Source organism: Balaenoptera ricei, chromosome 10, assembly GCF_028023285.1.
Source record: "Balaenoptera ricei isolate mBalRic1 chromosome 10, mBalRic1.hap2, whole genome shotgun sequence".
Classification (NCBI taxonomy): Eukaryota; Metazoa; Chordata; class Mammalia; order Artiodactyla; family Balaenopteridae; genus Balaenoptera; species Balaenoptera ricei.
Genome location: NC_082648.1, coordinates 24175006 through 24193754, shown reverse-complemented (window position 1 = coordinate 24193754; position 18749 = coordinate 24175006). Strand labels below are relative to the sequence as shown.

General features: G+C 35.0%; 1 protein-coding gene across 5 annotated transcripts in view; it reads right to left on the bottom strand.

Annotated features, from left to right (window-relative positions):
* The window catches only part of CCDC91 (coiled-coil domain containing 91), a 425558-nt gene that overhangs the window by 132196 nt on the left and 274613 nt on the right, over nucleotides 1-18749 (bottom strand). For all 5 annotated transcript variants that reach the window (XM_059935542.1, XM_059935544.1, XM_059935541.1 and 2 more), the window contains 2 exons: nucleotides 5612-5704; nucleotides 5455-5523 (listed from right to left, as the gene is read on the bottom strand). In XM_059935542.1, coding sequence (XP_059791525.1) covers nucleotides 5455-5523; nucleotides 5612-5704 — 162 coding nt within the window. The remainder of the gene's footprint in view (nucleotides 1-5454; nucleotides 5524-5611; nucleotides 5705-18749) is intronic.

Below are 18749 nucleotides of genomic sequence, written 5' to 3'. Positions count from 1 at the left end.
CCATGGCTACTATTACCATCTCTCTGCTGGAAAACAAAAAACAAACAAACAAAAAATCATACTAATCCATATTAATATCTTCAGGAGATTCCTATCTACCGAGCTGTAAATGTCACATAGATTTAGTTGCCTACTTGACTTTATCATCTAGATATATCACAGGTAGCTCAAACTCTATACCAAGGAAATAGTTTTACTTTCTATGTTGTTGCTGAATGAATATTCTGGCAGTTCACAAATTGACCACCTCATCCACACCAAATATGTTGATTCTATCTCCTAACTACTTCTAGAATTTGCCTATTTCATTCCTTTCCAAGCTACTACTACTACTCTATTTCTGCCACTCACTATCTCTTATGCAAACTTCAGATGCACTCGGTTAATTCTTTCCCTGCCTTTGGCCTTTCTTGCTCCAATTTCCCAAAAATTAATGTCAGTTACCATTATGACCCACCTATACTCAGAAATTTCAATGTGTCTCTACTTACCTATGGAATAAAATTCAAACTCACTATTCAGAATGTTAGCCATCCTTCAAGGCTCAGTTCAAAAGAAATTTATTGTTAAAAACTCCTATGGGGGGCCTTCCCTGGTGGTCCAGTGGCTAGGGCTCTGTGCTCCCAATGCTGGGGGCCCAGGTTCGATTCCTGGTAGGGGAACTAGATCTTACATGCCACAACTAACTAAGACCCAGCGCAACCAAATAAATAAATACAACAAACAAAAAAAACTCCTATGCATGACATGGAAATACTATCTATATACTCATAATAATTTAATGCATTCCTTCTCACCTTATTAGTACATATACAATGTTTTTTTACCTGATTGTAAATTCTTTAAGAAAAAGACAAAGTAATAGTCATTCTTGAACTTCCACCTCAGCACAGTGATCTGTACCTATGAGACTTTCAACGTTTATTTACTAAATTTAAATCTAAATCCCAAACTTGACACTCAGTGCTACATTTGTGTTAAAAAATTAATAAACAGAAACCTCAATTAAGTAGTGTCAGGAGACCATAAGGCCGAGCTCTCACCTTATAAGTGCTGCGACAATGGCAGAGTCCAACAGGGAGAAGACAGACTCCTCTACTTCCCTGGCAAGAACTCAGCCAATGAAATGCCCTGGACGCTGTTTACCACAGCCCTCCCAACTTCCTTTTCCCCTGGATAAAGCATTCTCCCTTGCTGTATGGGGACTTGCACGTGGCTCACCATGGTTGCAGACCCCAAACTGCAATTCTCTGCTGTTCCTAAATAAACTCATTATTGCTGGATAAATATCTGGCAGTCTATTTATTTTAGGTAAACACTTTGGTGGCCCATATGGGGACCAGAGAAGACTTCCGAAGGCTCTGGGGCTATTGAACAGATGTGGTACCCACAACTGAGCCCACTGTCGCTCACTGCTTTCTTGCTGACCTTGGAGTTTGAAGGTACGTCTTTCTCCTAGATCCAAGCTCATGCCCTCTTTGTGTTTGAAGCTCTCCAGGTTTTATTCAGAATCTATTTTAAGGTTTCGTCTTTGCTCGATGAAGCTCGTCTTTGCTGGCCTGGCTAAGGCCTTGTTCTGCATGCATTTGGAACTTTGGTCTGATTTTGAGATAAGACTGTTTCAACCGAAGCTGGCTGGAAATGCCTTCAGCCCATTCCTTTGGGAATAGGGACTTCTTCACTGAAAAGTGTATTGGTTTTTCAGCCTTCGGCCTATTCCTTTGGAAGGGGCTATTCTCTGGAAATTGGCTGTAAAAGCCTTTGGCCTGGCTCCTCTAGGACCAAGCTGTCTCCTTAGAACTGGCTGGTATTAGTTTGTTGTAAGTTATTTAAGCTGTTTGAAAATTGTTCTTTTATTCTAGAGAAAAACCTCTGAGAAATGGGATCCCAGTTAACTAAGTATTTTGAGGGCGCTACCCCTACAGGGACTCCAGCCAAACTGATATTTAAAAACCATAGTTCCTACCCCTTCAAGCTCACTTCTGACTAAAAGGACCAACCTGACCACAGGCAAGTTAAAATATCAGTGGCCATTATGGGAAACTTTTGAAATCCCCAAACCTAATTTCCTTAAAACTGAATTAGATCACAATAGCTCAAAAATTTCCAGAACTGAGTGGTATCTTAAGGCTTCCCAATATTATCAGAAGCCTAAAACTCTCTCTCTGCAAAATAAGGTTTTAAGATTAACTGAGGCAAACCAACAATTAAAGAAAGATGAAATGGCTCCCAAAGCCTCAGGTTCTTCTTCCTTGGCTTCCTCTGGTACCATCTCGTCTCTCATCCTTGCATCCTCATGGCCAGACTGTGCCTCTGGTGCCATCTTCCTCCCACCCTTCTATGCTGCTGATGCCTCCTCTATACCTCATACTAATTATCCTGTCAAACTCCTTTTCTCTAAAACTCTTCCCACCCCCTTTCCCTCTGAGCTTTTCAGAATTTTTCCCTATAAAATTAAGCCTTCTGAGGACCCAGAAGTTAAACTCTTAATTTCCTATATTCTCTGGACTAAAGCTGAACTGAAAGCCATAGTCAAATATTTTCCTAAAGTAAACCAAAGATCCTCACAGATTTGCTGAGGAATTTAATATTGTCATTCAAACTTATCAACCTTGTTTCTCTGACTCATATCAGCTGGTTCATATACTTGTTGGTTAACGCCAGGCCCAGCATAGGATGAAAACTGCTAATTGGGAAAATCCTGAAAGGTCTAACTTATATGGTTAGGCTCAGGCAATCGCTAGGTGGCTTCATCGAGCAATTCCTAGGGCTTTACCAAAGCCTGTTGATTGGAACAGAATTCAGGCTTGCACACAAACATTGGATGAACCTGTTCATGACTACTACATGACTTCAGACTGCTTTTAAAGAAAATTCTGGTCTTCCCTCAGATGTTGATTACACCTGGGCAGCTTTTAACTCTGTGTTATTAATGGGCTGGACTGGGACATCTTCCCTTCTAGTAAAAAGGACTAGGGTGAAACGGAAAACTATCTCTATTTCAGACTTAATTAATCTAGCAAACCAGCTCTCTCACACTCTACATGAGTCACCTAAAAGGAAGAACACCATATTTCTTAATCTTCAAATCCAGCAAATGAAGATTCCTGAATGAAATCAAAGCTTTCCCAGTTTCTGCTATTATTGCAAAAAGCCAGGACACTGGGAAAGATTGTTACGAATTTAAGTGTTTGAGTGCCTTCAGTCCTCTAACCAGCCTTTCCAATGTCCTTTCAATTCTCAATAACGGGGCTTTGAGGAATTATAGGGGCTCTTCCCAGTTCTCCCTCTTAATCGGCGAGAAATATTTCTCCTGATTGAGGATGAACCTCTTCCTGTCCTGACACCGAAGGCACAATCTCGGTGTTCAACCCCACTACTATAAAGCAGCCGGTGCCGTGGTTCAAACAGTGGGGATCGCTAATGAACTTCACGTTTGAGTCATGGTCTGTAGATTTCATAGTGGACTGAAAGAAGCCTCCCCTCGCAGACCGGTTACTCCCTCTTCTGTGGCTAAAGTACTTTTGGAAAAGATTGTCCCTACCTGAGGAGCTCCTCTCAAACATCATAGTGATTTAGAAATCCATTTTACTGGCTAGGTGCTTCAACAAGTTTGCACTGTTTAGCCAGTTTTACAACGTTTTCACTATGCTTACCACTTTCAATCCTCTGGTTTAGTTGAATGCACTAACAGCATTATTAAGATTCAGTTAGAAAAATTTGTAGAGGTCCTCCAAATACCTTGGCCAAAAGCATTGCTGTTGGCCTTCTAAATCCCAGATCCACCCCTTTTGGAACTCGTAAACTCTCACCCTTTGAGATAGTCACAGGACACCCAATGCACTTGGCTCCTGCCTCTTTTAACCCACAACTGATAAAAGGAGAGGTACTCCAATATTGCAAAGGCCTAGTTGTTTCCATTAAAAATAACCATGCCCTGGTAGAGCAATCTTCTCACAGTGCGCCTCTGGGAGTTGATGACCTTAAGCAACACATCTCGCAACCTAGAGATTTTGTCTATTGGAAAAGACACTTCCAAAAGAATGCTCTTCAACCTCACTGGAGAGGCCCCTATCAGGCACTGATAACCAACCCTTGTGCCACCAAACAACAAGGAATAGACTCTTGGATTCATATGACACACCTAAACAAAGCACCTAACCCTGACTGGACCTGTACATCATCTGGTGACCTGAAAGTAAAGATTTCCCAGAAATGAAGCAGATGACATCTGATGAGACAGCTTTCCCAAGATACCCAGGCCAGTCCTCTTAGAAGTTTGTCACCAAACCTTTGATGATGACATAACACTTCAGATGATCTCCAATGTCTATAATCTTGATAACATATAGACTTCAGAAAATGGCCTAAGAGGTCTCCCTCCTACTCCTCCTTGTTACTTGAATGTGACTGCAATAGTTTTCCAATCGGCACTTTCCCTCTGACATGAGACACCACACCCAGAAATTGAGGGACAAAAAGAGCTAAAACTAGAAAACTTGATTCTTGATCAGTGGTGCTTTCAGAAAAAGATCTTGATCAAAGGGGAAAATGTAAAGAAATTTATAAACAGAAATCTCAATTAAATAGTGTCAGGAGATCTATTTAAGGGGGAACTCTCATGCCCTGCAACTATAGTAGAGACCAACCGGAAGAAGAAAGACTCCTCTTCTTTCCTGGCAGCGACTCAGCCAATGAAAAGCCATGGATTCTGTGTTTCCTGTAGCCCTCACAACTTCCTTTCCTCTCTATAAAAGTGTTCTCCTTGCCATGTGGGAACTTGTACATGGCTCGTCATGGTTGCAGACCCCAAACTGCAATCCTCTCCTAATCCTGAATAAACCCATTTTTGCTGGACAAATATCTGACAGTATATTTCTGGTCAACATATGTATATATTAGTATACATATACTTAACATCTATGAATATACTACCCAGATGATCTATTTCAAAGTTGACTTTAAAAACCACATACCTTGATACATACATACATATATACATACATACACACACACACTCATTACTTGTATGATATCTATCAAATACCAAGTGGATATTAGTGTTCCTATGTAGATATATTATTTTAAACAAGTGATTAATAATCTAAATGTAAAGCATTTCAACATCATCAGTATCTTGTGTAATGTAAATTTAACAAGAATATGAACAGTAGAAGAAGGAAAAAAATTTTAATTTTTCTGGAATGAAATATTTTTAAAAGTAGATTGACTATACCATTAATGAACTCAGTTTGTTAATTCCACTATTTACAAAGAAACTGATTATTACTGATGGGTCTCTATCAGGCAAATAATTAGACATAAAGATGACAAAAACAATTCTTATATGAGACCAACAACATTCATTTTAGGCTTTGATGTGGGGGTAAACATAACAAAAGTAGAACTATAATTGAAATTAAGCTACAGAATAAACTTTTCAGAGAGAAATACCTTTGCAGCAGATACTAATGCTTCTTTATTTCTTTGCCTTTCTTCCTCCAAACATTTTTCCAATATTTCCTGTAAATGATAAGACAGCTAGACATTAAAGTATTATTTGAGGTAACAGAACATTCTTTCCACAGTCCAAGCAAACTTAAAGTATTACCTTCTGTTCTTGAGATTGCTGAGTCAAAGCTTCCTTTATTTTTTCTTTTAACAGTTCCTTCTCTGTGGCAAGCATTTCAAGGAGCCTCTGATGCTACAAGGAAAGATAACTGCATTATGATTATGGCTCTGAGACTGATAATCTATCAACACGGAGAACAGCTGGTAGAATTCATTTGCAGTAGTTACTAGAGGAAACAAGAAAGTTTGCTAAAATGAAGGCTTAGGAGCCAAAAAACCTGAATTCACCTTTCTTCCATCAGTCAAGATATACTTTTTTCGCCCCCAAACTCAATAAAGTACATGACATAAGATCTAATTTAAAAAACATTCCAAATATGAAGTGAATCAGAAAATGATAAAATGTCCTTTCCTAAAATTAAATTTGGAAAATTTACTCATTAAAATTATTATTAGCTTGCAGTAAGAGAGCAATCAGATTATAACTGATGTTTGCCTGATGAATAATTATCTTAACAGATTATTTGTGTTTCTAGTAAAGCACTGTTACAGAAATTGAAAGATGATTGTTCTCATCTCAAGATTTTACCATAGATTCAAAAAAATAAATATATGAAAACGGTCAAAGGAATATTATATGATAGCTAATGTTAAAGAATATAGAGTTCATGTATTTATTTATATTCCAATATACTAATGGAAAAGCACACAGAGCCATCAGCTAATTATCATGGACTAGACACTTGGAGTTTGAACGAAGTTTTCTTAAGAAAGTTTAACATTTGTAGCCTCAATATCTTCAACATAGATAAGCCAGATACTTGTTCTGAACGGTGCTCTTAGGGAAAACAAAACATATATACATATACATATACATATACATATACATATATATTCCAGTCACATAGATTTCTCATTCAGGTACTAAAGGCAAGTAAGATATTTTCTCAGATTTAGAATGCCATTTACATAGAAGTCTCCTTTAAATATAAACCAACTCTGACACCCAATATTTTAAAACAGATCTATGTCATTCAAAGTTGTTCTGATTTAAAACATTTTTTAGGCAGGCACTCTACATTGAGAGTAAGTGACCAAATAGTCAGAAAGTTAAGATAATCTATTATTCCTGTTTTTAATTTTAATGTTTTTTTTATCTTTATGTTTCAAGAAAACAAGAAAAATTACAAGAAAAATGTGTTTCTTCTTTAAAAACAAATCCAAACTGTGATATAAATCATGACACGGTGATGGGAAATTATTGGTACCATATGAATTTGTGAAAAGCATTTGACTAATAAATCAGTAGGCTTAGCATATGATATGTAATAATAACTGAGACTTTAATGTTGTATTCTTTGAAAGTCTAGATGCGCACAGAATTTCATAAAGTCAGAAACAATGCCTAATCCTATTTATAAAACACGCATGATAAAATGTGTTTTACCAGGCAAATAATTAGACTTCAAAATGATAAATATAATACAATTCTCATATAAGACTGAAAATATTCAATTTAGGCTTTGCGATGGGAGTAAACATAACAAAAATAGAACAAGTAAAAATTATTGGAACTAAACTGCAAAATAAACTTTTCAGAGTCATCAATAATTTTGAAAATGATTTCTCTTTAAAATGAACTGTTATGTTAATAAGTCAGACTAATCAATAAGTAATTAACTATAAGTAGGCCATGTTTTTCCAGGGGTCCAACAAGAACTAGTCAAAGAGGATAACATTAGCTAAAAATGACAATGCAATGTTTAGAAAATTCATTCCTGAGTTTCATTTCTTAATTCTGACAGTACACTATAATAGAAGACTATTTTTGAGCTTGTTTGAGCCAAAATAAACCTCACATTATCATTTGAAAGAAGCATCCTACATAAAATATACCCTAAGTAAAATCATAGATCTACTTGAGAAAATACAAGGTGACTGACTTTAGATAGCTAGCTAGCTAGATAGATAGATAAAAATAGCTAACTTTTTTGGACCACTTTAAAGTTTCAGACACTGTTAGAAGTGCTTTACATGTGGTTGTACCATATTAAACACACAGACTGCTAAATCAGATGACATTCTTCCTCATTTTCAGATGAGTGATCTGAGACCCATAGAGGCTAAGTAATTTACCAGCTCTTAAATGAAGAGCTTCAGCAATAATTATATCTGCACACTCATGTTCAGCAGTAGTAATCACTTAATAGATAAAAGCAGTGCCACTATTACCTAGTTACTAAAGCTACATAATATAAGTAGTATGTCTGGTAAGACCTCACTTCCATTTGGCTTTAAAAGAATTTGAATAATCTATGCTTTTGATTTTGTTCTTTTCAGAATAATATTAAAATAAGATAATTTCTTGAATAAATATCACTTGATATTGGGAAAGATGACTCAGAAAGATGCTGAATGGTGTGGCAAAAGTTTATGTCTTAAATAGTTAATTTGTAAAGTGAATGATCCACAAGCGGCTAATCAAGAACCATATAAAGTTCAATAAAATATACTGTTTTTGCAAGAATCACATACATTCATCGTGAAAAATGTAAAGAAGTGAAAATCATCCAGGGTTCCATTACCCAAAGAAAATCACTGATAGCACTTAGACAAATGATCTTCGGGAGAGCTCTCTGTGTATTTAAATATGTAGATATACATAAACATTTTATATAATATGTTTATAATACTGCTCTGTAATCTTTTGCACTCAGGAAAGGTACTGACATATTTCTATATAAATACAACTATGCTATTTTTTGTTTTATTAAATTAAATTTACATTTTATCACTGTGCTATCTACACACATTTATGTTGTCTGCAATATTTCAGTTTAAAAAAAATCTTGATTTTTATGCATGAATCTTTGTGAACTTGTGAATTACAGTCTTATGAAAAATTCCTAGAAGCAGTATGAGCAGGTTGGAAATTGAGCATGTTTTATATTTTGATGCATACCTTCAAACTGTACTCCAGAGAGAAAATACCAAATTACAAACAATAGCAGGACAAGGGATGAGGGGGATGATCCTAGAGAACAGAATCATGGACTATAACAGCAGCTAACTAAGGAAACTGTTCCACTGGAACAATATCCTATAAATGTTGATTTTCTATTGGTCTTTTCTTTCTTAAAATTGTTTAAATTATAAAATAAATCATAAATCTTCATGGTAGAAATTCAACTATATATTTTAATATCTTATTTTTAAATTAAATTGTCCTAAAGGAAAGTTTACCCTCATATACTAATTTGTAAATTATTACATATCATTTCCCTATCAACTTGTCCATCTCTCTATGTAAATTTATAAATTTGCTAATGCATTTTTTCCCAACCATCGCACAAGAAATATTTGCTTGGTGTGTACCAACACCTGACACTGTACTAGTTTCCAGGGATGCTGCTCTCATGGACATTAATGTCTAATAGACAATCCATGAAACATAAATACATTTTCTTATATTTGACTTGTAGAACTATTTTATAAAACAAATTTTCTTCAACAAATACCATAACAACTAATTTTTTCCCAAAACACACGTAACTTTTTAAAAGTAGGAAGTACCAAATATGATTTGGAAATAAATAAGTAGAAATAAACTTTTAAAAATACAATACATAAATTTTAAATAAAAAGTTCTAATAGAAAAAAGATACAGTTAGCCCTCAGTATCCATGGGGGATTGGAGGTCCAACTAATTATAAGTGCTTTTACAGGAACAGATGGCAATAAAAGAGAAGGTGGCCATAATAATTAAGACCTCAATTATTACAGTACAATATTCTTGCCTTTCATTTACTAATATTAACTATTTGTGGATAAAATATGTCTACAGTGAGAAACAGATAGTTTATGACATATAAACACCTCAGGACAGTGCCTGTTAAATAGTAAAATTTAAATGTTAAGTGCTATTATTATACTACTACTTCTGCTTCTTTTATATATTTTGGTAAAATATATATATAACAAAAATTTCCATTTTCACCAATTTGAAGTGGACAAGTGGCATTAATTATACTCACAATGCCATACAACCATCATCACTATTTCAAAATTTTTTCATAATCCTCATCAGAAATTCTGCGCCCATTAAGCAATAACCCATTCTTCCTCATCCCAGCCCCTGGCAACCTCTAATCTACTTTTCATCTCTATGAATTTGCCTATTCTAGATACTTCATATACATGGAATCAAACAGTAATTGCCCCTTGTATCTGGCTTATTTCACTCAGTATAATGTTTTCAAGGTTCATCAGTGTTGTAGTATGTATCTGAACATCATTCCTTTTTATGGCTGAATAATATTCCATTGTACATACATACCACTTTTATTTATCTATTCACTTGTTGAGGGACACTGGAGTTGTTTCCACTTTTCAACAATTATGAATAATGCTGCTAAACATTCACGTACAAGTATCAATAAATAATATTCACAATACAGCAATGTACAAAGGTTCCAATCTTTCCATATTCTTTACAATATTTTACTTTCTGCTTTTTAAATTATTATTACTATAGTCATCTTGGCAATCTCATTGTGGTTTTTATTTGCATTTCACTATTGACTAAGCATGTTGAACATCTTTACAAATGCTTCTACTTCTGATACTATAACTACTCCTTTTCAACTATTACTAATATTGTCTGTACAAGAAGGAAAATGACTGGAGCTCTTTTTGCAGCTTTTATAGGGGACAGTAGTAGAAGGTGCGCTGGATTTGAGGTTTGTTCATTGACATATTCTTCCAGAAGTAGGAATGTCTTTCCTCTCTGGGCCAGAGATTATTTTAGTTATTTAATCACAATAAGCTAGAAATTATAAAGTAACAACCTTTGGCCAAAAAGGTTTCAGACTCCCTTTATTATATCTAAAATAAAGTATAAAGTATATCTGGAGATTGCCTGTATTACTTCTGCCATCTGCCTCAATAGAGAATTGCTTAATTGTCTCAATTAACATTCAGCACCCTGGAAATGGCACACATGGATTTTGATGATATAAGAGATGGTCAGTACATTCTTTTGTACCTTACTAGCTGACCATTGCAAGGTGAGGATGTTCTGAACACCTTTTGTTACATACCTCAGAACCGAAATGGAACCAATGAAAACATTTAATCATACGACTCTTTTCAAATATTTATAATTTCGAAACACAGATACTTTCTACAGAATTTGCAAGACATAGCCTTACAACATTTTGAGAGGCACTATGAAAATTAATTGAAATCTAAACCAATAAATCTCATTCAAGAACAGTGAGGAGTTTATTATATTTTGTTTATCTAAAATAGTCTATTGATTGCTTATTAAAATTATACTGAAATTTTAGTAATTTTTAAAGCAAACTGAAGAAATAAATGCAAACCACAGAGTCCCATTAATCATACAGAGTAGTTGCTTAATATAAGGGTATCAAGGACAGTCCTTTGAAATTTAGCTTAAAACAAAAGGCACTCAGAAATGGGTTATGCTTTTCCCCTCTTTTGGAAGAACTTTTTCCAAGAGAAAAATGTTTGATATAGACTCAAATATAAATATAGAGGTTCTGTGGTTTTACTTGATTCCTGTAAAAAAAAAAAAAGAAAAGAAATATAAAAAAATCTCTTCTTTCCTGTAATGTGTCATAGGAGATACTGTAAACAGATTTAATCACAATCATACGTAGTTTTTTGTATATCAAATTTTAGACTAAGCAATCAGAGAAGCTCATGTTCAGGTATACTGTCATCCATTTATCACCAGGTCCACAAACTTCACATTACTTTATATGTGTGTGGTGTGTGTGTAGTATATATTCTATGAAGCAAACTCAACAAGTATCTTCTTTCACTTTCTAGAAAGCACAAACATTGAAAAAGATCAAGTGATCTGGTGGGATGGTCTTAAAGCACATGTTCCTATAAGCCTCCATTTAACATGATTTGAAAGACACTTAATAAATTTAATAAACATCTTAATATAAAGTGAGTCACACACAGCTGTTTCATCTCTTCATGGGCCAACACATTAAATATTGTTTGGAAAGAAAACCTAAATAAGATGACCTATGGGATTAAATCTACGCAGTTACCACAAACTCAATAATATTAATAAACTTATTAAAGTGAATAAAATAAGACTAAAGATAAGCTATACTAGATTTATTTCACCCAAACAGATATAATTTCTAATAGGCATGGAAAAAATGTAAGCAAATAGGTTATTCCTCCTACTTAAACAGGCCTTTAACCTGAGGGAGTGATATAAAGGGGTGAAGCAAAAACTGGGGAAGAAGGCAAGGATGATGATGCCTCTCACCTCAGCTTTTCATCATTGTACTGGAAGTCTTAGCTAATGAAATAGTGTAAAAATAGGAAATAAAAAGGAAGAAGAAATTAAGCTGTCTTTGTTCATAGATGACATGATCATCTTTGTAGAAAATTTTGAGGAATTGACAAAAAAAATTCCTGAAACTAATAAGCAATTATAATAAGGTTGCAGTATACAAGATCAATATACGAACGTCAATCCCTTTCCTACATAGCAAACACTATGAAATTAAAATCACAATACACTTTACATTACCATCCCCAAAATGAAAAATTTAGGTATATATCCAACAAAATATGTACATGATTTACATGAGAAAAACTACAAAATTCTGATGAAAGATATCAAAGAACAATTAAATAAATCAAAATATATTTCATGTTCATGAAAGGGAGACTGAATGTTGTCAAGATGTCAGTTCTTCCCAACTTGATCTATAAACACAATGCAATCTCAATCAAAATCCCAGCAAGGTATTTTGTGGATATTGACAAACTGATTCTAAAGATATGGAAAGACAAAAAAAAAACCAAAACAAACAAAACAGAATGGCCAACACAATACTGAAGAAGAACAAAGTTGGAGGACTGACACTCTCTGACTTCAAGATGTACTGTAAAGCTACAGCAATCAAAACGGTGTGGTATTGGCAAAAGAATAGACAAAGAGATAAATGGAACAGAACAGAGTTCAGAAATAGACCCTTATAAATACAGTCAACTGATCTTTGACAAAGGAGCAAAGGCAATACAATGTTATAAAGAGAGTCTTTTTAACAAGTGTTGCTAGAATGATTGGACATCCACATGCAAAAATATGAATCTAGACAGCGACCTTACCCCCTTCACAAAAAGTAACTCAAAATGGATCATAGGCCTAAATTTAAAATGCAAAACTTATAAAACTCCTAGAAGATGACCTAGGAGAAAACCTAGATGAACTTAAAGGCAATGACTTTTCTGATACAACATCACAAGCACATTCCATGAAAGAAATAATGTATAAGTTGACTTTCCACTCAAAAATTCTACTAAAAATACATGTATATACTGACTACAAAGGAACATGAGAGGATTTTTGGGGGGTGATGGAAATGTTTAATTTAAATCTTGTTTTAGGTGGTAGTTGTGAAACTGTACAGGTCTGTCAAAATACAAAGACTGGTACACCTAAGAGGGTAGATTCTATTTATGTGAATTACACTTCAATAAACTTGAAGAAAAATATACACATATACTTTAAATTAATTTTTAACTCATACTATTTTTGTCCCTTAAAATGGCCTTACTTTCTCTTCCAGTCAAAAGCCAATCTTTTCCCATTAAAATGTTACCTCTTTTGAATTCTTTCTTGAAAACTCAGAATGAATTGCCTGCTCTCTTATCTATAATCCCAGAGTATTTTGTTTCTATCACTAGTGTATTGTTTATTATATTTTATTATAATTTATTTTATAGCTGTCTCCCATAATAAGGCTCTTAGTTTCTTGAAGGCAGAGAATGTTCTTATACTTTTAAAAAACCTTTCTGTTAGACTGCCTAATATATTGAAAACTTTCAATTTAAGTTGACAACACCATTATAGATACTCGTATTCAAGTGAAGTTCTAACAGTTATTAAAATGCCTGCCTAAAGATAACTTAATGAAAAAAAGTATTGGATTAATATATGACTCTGATAACAACAAGCAACTGTCCTTTTCTGTACTATGATGAAAGAAAAAAAAGTAGTGGTCACCTAAAAATTGTACACAAATATTATTGGGAAACTAATTAAATAACTCTAAGTGCAACCTGACCAATGCTTTAACAAGGTTACAGTTTGAACCACACCAGTCATCTGGTTTGCAAGATTTCCTGCTGGACATCAACACCAACCACTCGTTAGACCCAAAACCACCTTGGGAAATAGCTGTGGCTAAGATTTACACAGACCAGTAATGGACTAAATTACTGGTTCAGTTGAAAAACAGGTCAGAAGCATATATAACATGACAGAAATTGGAAAGTCAATGAAAAGAATTATATATCAGACTCCCAGCCCCACTCCTCAAAATTTAGCTGAAAGTTTTAAGACTCTGAAGTTGGAAGACTTAAAAAAGGTCTGGCAATTTTCTCACACAAACCATATAATTATCATGAAATGCAGATTTGGTGAATAACACCTTGGGAAAGATTATCACATCTTTAATATCTTTTTGATGGGAAATGAAGTAATCACATCAAAGACCTTTGGCATATTTTCTTAAAAGATTACACATCCATCTAGAGAAAGAATATAGAAAATAAAAAAAAACAATGACACTTTCTCTTCCATATGCAAGAAAAACATATTCCCTAGACGATGAGGGGAATTTTTTTAAGCAGAATATTTTATTTTCTCCAGTCTTATAAAATACATATTTTAAAATACAACATTCTCCATTATTTCCCCCCAAATAAACTATATATATATATATATATGAAGTATATGAGGACACACAGTAAACACTGTGAATGATCATGAATGAGTATATTATATAATGAAGAATGCAATTTTAAGTACTAACATCAGTTACAGATAGAATGCTTGACAAAAAATAATAGAATATTCAGAAGGGTTCAACCCTGGTCCTGATCAGCTTATGGTAGGGACCAACAGTTTTCAAATTCTGTCCAACAGAGTACTAGACACCTCCATCTCCATTTCAACTAGAGTCACTATGGCTTTATTGGTCTTGTTTGTAAGAAAAGTCTTCAATAGAAGATTTAATCTAAGAAAAGGTTTGATGGCTAAAACAAACTTGCTAAAGTAGATAATGAAAACGTATATTCACACTTTTGGTTTCAGCTTTGACATGTAAAGAGCGTGGAAGATCACCCTGATTCTTAAAACAAGAAAAAAAGCTGAAACAAACTAAAGATCAACATATGCCTTAGGTCTATCAGAGAACTGGGACAGAGCAAATCCCACCCCACCCCCCAAATTTACAAGTAGGAAATCCAGTGAGTCACAGCCAAGATCATTTTACCTAGAGCAGAAGCTACTGGAGATATAAACTGGTAGGTGCTTGAATGGTAAATCTGAGGAAGTGCTGGAGGCTGAGTGAGGATGTGTGACAGTGAGAACTCTTGAGAGCTGATGGCTCAGGGATTCCACACACTTTTATGGATTCTCCCCCCAAGAAATCCCATCAGAATTTCAGTATGAAGAGCCCAGAAATTTCCCCTCATGGTTCTGTTGAGGGGAGTAGAAAAAGTGTGAATTATTATAACCACCGTGAATTATGCCTAGAGCATTCTCCATAACAAAAGCCTATTCTTTAGGTGAAAAGACTTTATCAAAACCTTATAAACCTTCCACCTGGGCAAAAGGCCTTACCAAGATTCCAGCTCCCTCTAGCCTTCCTGGCTCACATAAAGGAGGGGGGGAAAAGCCAGCAAACATTTGTGAAGGTCACGGGCCCACTAAAAGATGAAGATTTAATCATAAGATTACAGAATACTTCCCCTCCCCAATGCCTTATATCACCAAACCAATAAGGTTCTAGTATATTATAGTGCATAACAGTTGAAAGAGCTGTAAGACGCAGACTCTTCTAAGGAGTTCTTAGGGAAGCCAAAGACAAGAGGGGAGACAAAAACAAAAACCTTTAAGGAATCTGAACCCTCTGGTAACTTACAGCAACAGAAAATATTAAACACAGCTATTCACTTCTAAACAAATTAACAAAACTTCCCATTAAGAGTCTATTTACCTCTATTCCGATTACATGTTACAACATGTTCATCTTTTTTTTTTAATTGAGGTATAACTGACATATAACACTATATTAATTTCAGGTATTCAGTGTATTGATTTGATACTTGTATATACTGAGAAATGATCACTACAACAAATCTAACATCGGTCACCATACATAGATACAAAATTATCTTTTAACAAAAAAATTATAAGCATACTAAAAGGCTAAAAAGTCTGAGGAACAAATAAAAGGCATCAGAACCAGTTTCAGATATGACAGAGATTTCTGAATTATCAGACTGGAAATTTAAAATAAAAATGATTAATATGTTGAGGAAGCTAATGGAAAAAGAAGATAACATGCAAGAACAGGTGGATAATGTACAGATGGGAACTCTAAGGAAGAAACAAAGGGAAATACTAGAAGTCAAAACAAAAGAAAAGAATGCCTTTGATGGGTTCATCAGTACAGTCAACCTAACCAAGGAAAGAATCATGAGCATTAAGATAGGTCAATAGAAACTTCCTAGACTGAAGTACAAAGTGGGGGAGGAGGGGAGGAAAACAAAAACACAGAGCAGAACAGTCAAGAATCATGAGACAATTTTAAAAAGCATAACATATGTGTAATTGAAATACCAAAAGGAGAAGAAAGAATAAAGCAGAAGAAATATTTGAAGTAATAACGGCCAAAATTTTTCTAAAATTAATGACAAATACCAAACCACAGATCCAGAAAGCACAGAGAAAATCAAGTAAGATGAACACCAAAGAAACCCCACAAAACTCCTACACCTATGTGATCATATTCAAATAGCAGGGTAAAAAAAAGAAAAAGAGAAAATCTTGGAAGAAGCCAGAGCGGGGAGAAAAACACTTTACTTACAAGAGGAAAAGGATAAGAATGACAGTAGATTTCTCTTCAGACCCATGCAACCTAAAAGAGAGTGAAATATTTAAAATGTTGAAAGAAAAATATCGTAAGAAGAAAGAGCAGAGGTTTGCCATACCACATATTAACATATACCACACTGTAATAAAACATAGTAATAAAAATAGTATGTTATTTATACAAAAATAAACAGATTAGTGCAAGAGAATAGAAAGCTCAGAGGCAGACCCATGTATACATGGGAACTTAATATACGATAAAGAAGCACCACAAAAAAACAATGTATAAAGGGTAAACTGTTCAGTGGTTCTCAACCTTTGCATGTATCAGAATCACCTGAAGGATTTGTTAAGAGATTGATCAGTCCAAGAGCAGAGTTTATTTTTTTAAGTTTTTTCATCTTTATTGAGATACAGTGGACATGTAACATTGTGTAAGTTTAAAGTGTGCAACGTAACTTTTTAATTCAATTAAAAGCTATCTTATATTATTAAATTACATATTCCTGCTTCAGATTTTGATAGGAGGGGAATATTCTTTTCCTGATAACAAAAGTGACTCTTCAATTTATTGTCTCCCAAGAGCAGAGTTTTGGATTCAGTAGTCTGCAGTAGTGCTAGGGAACATGCATTTCCAACTGCTCCCAAGCGAAGCTGACACTGAAGCTGCTGGCTCAAGAACTACAGTTTGAGATCCATGGCCTTAGTGTTTTCAGCAGCTCGGTTGAGCTGAAGAGAGCAAACTCAGGTGTCGGAGTTGCTGATTAGGCAAAGATGAGCCAAAATGAGAGTAATAAAGAAGGCTTTAATCACTTACTGGTCTGGTACAAGCAAGTGGCTAAAACCCCTTGACTCCGTGGAACTGAGCACAAGGTGAAGGCCAGGTGGATGAGCACAGAAGTGGGAGTCATCTCACTGCTGCAGGAGCACTGAACAAAAGCCTCTGGATGTTTTATGGACCCTGGGGCGGGAGGGAAAAAAAGGCAGGCAGGACGAGGAGAGGAAAAGTACTGAAGACTGAGTCAGAGTGGGGAAGAGTGTCTAAGTCTCTCTCTCCTCCTCCCACTAAGGAGGCCTGGGCAGAAGCACCTGAAGAAGACTTCTGCCCAGGGCCTCAGATAAAGAGCATTAGGAATGAAGGCACCTGAGGCAGAAATGCAGGTATGTGAAGAGCATGGCCAGCAGTGGGGCCTGAATACTTGAATGCAGCACCCTTCAAAGGCTACAATGCACTTTCCCTCTGAGACCTGCCAGGTAAAGCCTTTGTAACTGCCTAGAATCAGACCTGAAAAAAATCACATATAGGTTTTTAACCAGGAACCAGACTCCTTAATTATATGCTACTAGGCAAAGTGGCTCATTTTAGGGAGAAACATGAAAATGGATACTGAATCTTTATCTAACCTTATAAACAAAGTAAGACTACAGGGGTAAAATACCAAAATGTGAAAGGTAAAATTATAAAGTTAATAAGAAAAACATGTACAAATAAGCCTCTGGCTGTAAGGACAATAAAGAAATTCTTAAAGAAATTTAGTACAGACCACAAGGCAAAAATGATTAATTGGATTACATCGAAATAAGGGATTTTTTTTTTAGTAATAGATACTAAGAACAAAGTTAGTATTCCATTTACAGATGAAAGAAATTTGTTCTATCTAAAAACCTGTAGGGATTAATATTTCAATTTACAAAGAACCCCTGCAAACTGACAAGAAAAATAGATCAAACTCAATTTAATTAAAAAAAAGGTTAATGAATAGGTAATTTATTGAAAAGTTAATCCCCAAAGTTAACAAACTTATGATAAGACATTTAAGTTAAGAATGAGGTACCTATCGCTTATTAAAAAAAGTAAAAATTTGGGAATTCCCTGGTGGTCCAGTGGTTGGGACTTGGTGCTTTCACTGCCACGGGCCCAGGTTTGATCCCTGGTCCAGCAACTAAGATCCTGCAAGCCTCACAGTGCAGCCAAAAAAAAAAAAAAGTAAAAGTAAAAGTTAGAAGCTGGACAATGCTAGGTCTTTGGGGAAAAATGGGGATGTAGGAACCTGTGCATCGCTGGCAGGACGATAGCCTTGTCACCACCACTCTGGAGAACAAACTGGCAGCAGTTTGTTTGGGATGTTATATTAAACATCTGCATGGCCTATCATACAGCAGTTACACTCTTGGATGGAGATGATGATAAGGATAGATAGATGAACAGACTGTTTGCTTTTGTTTTTTTTTTCTT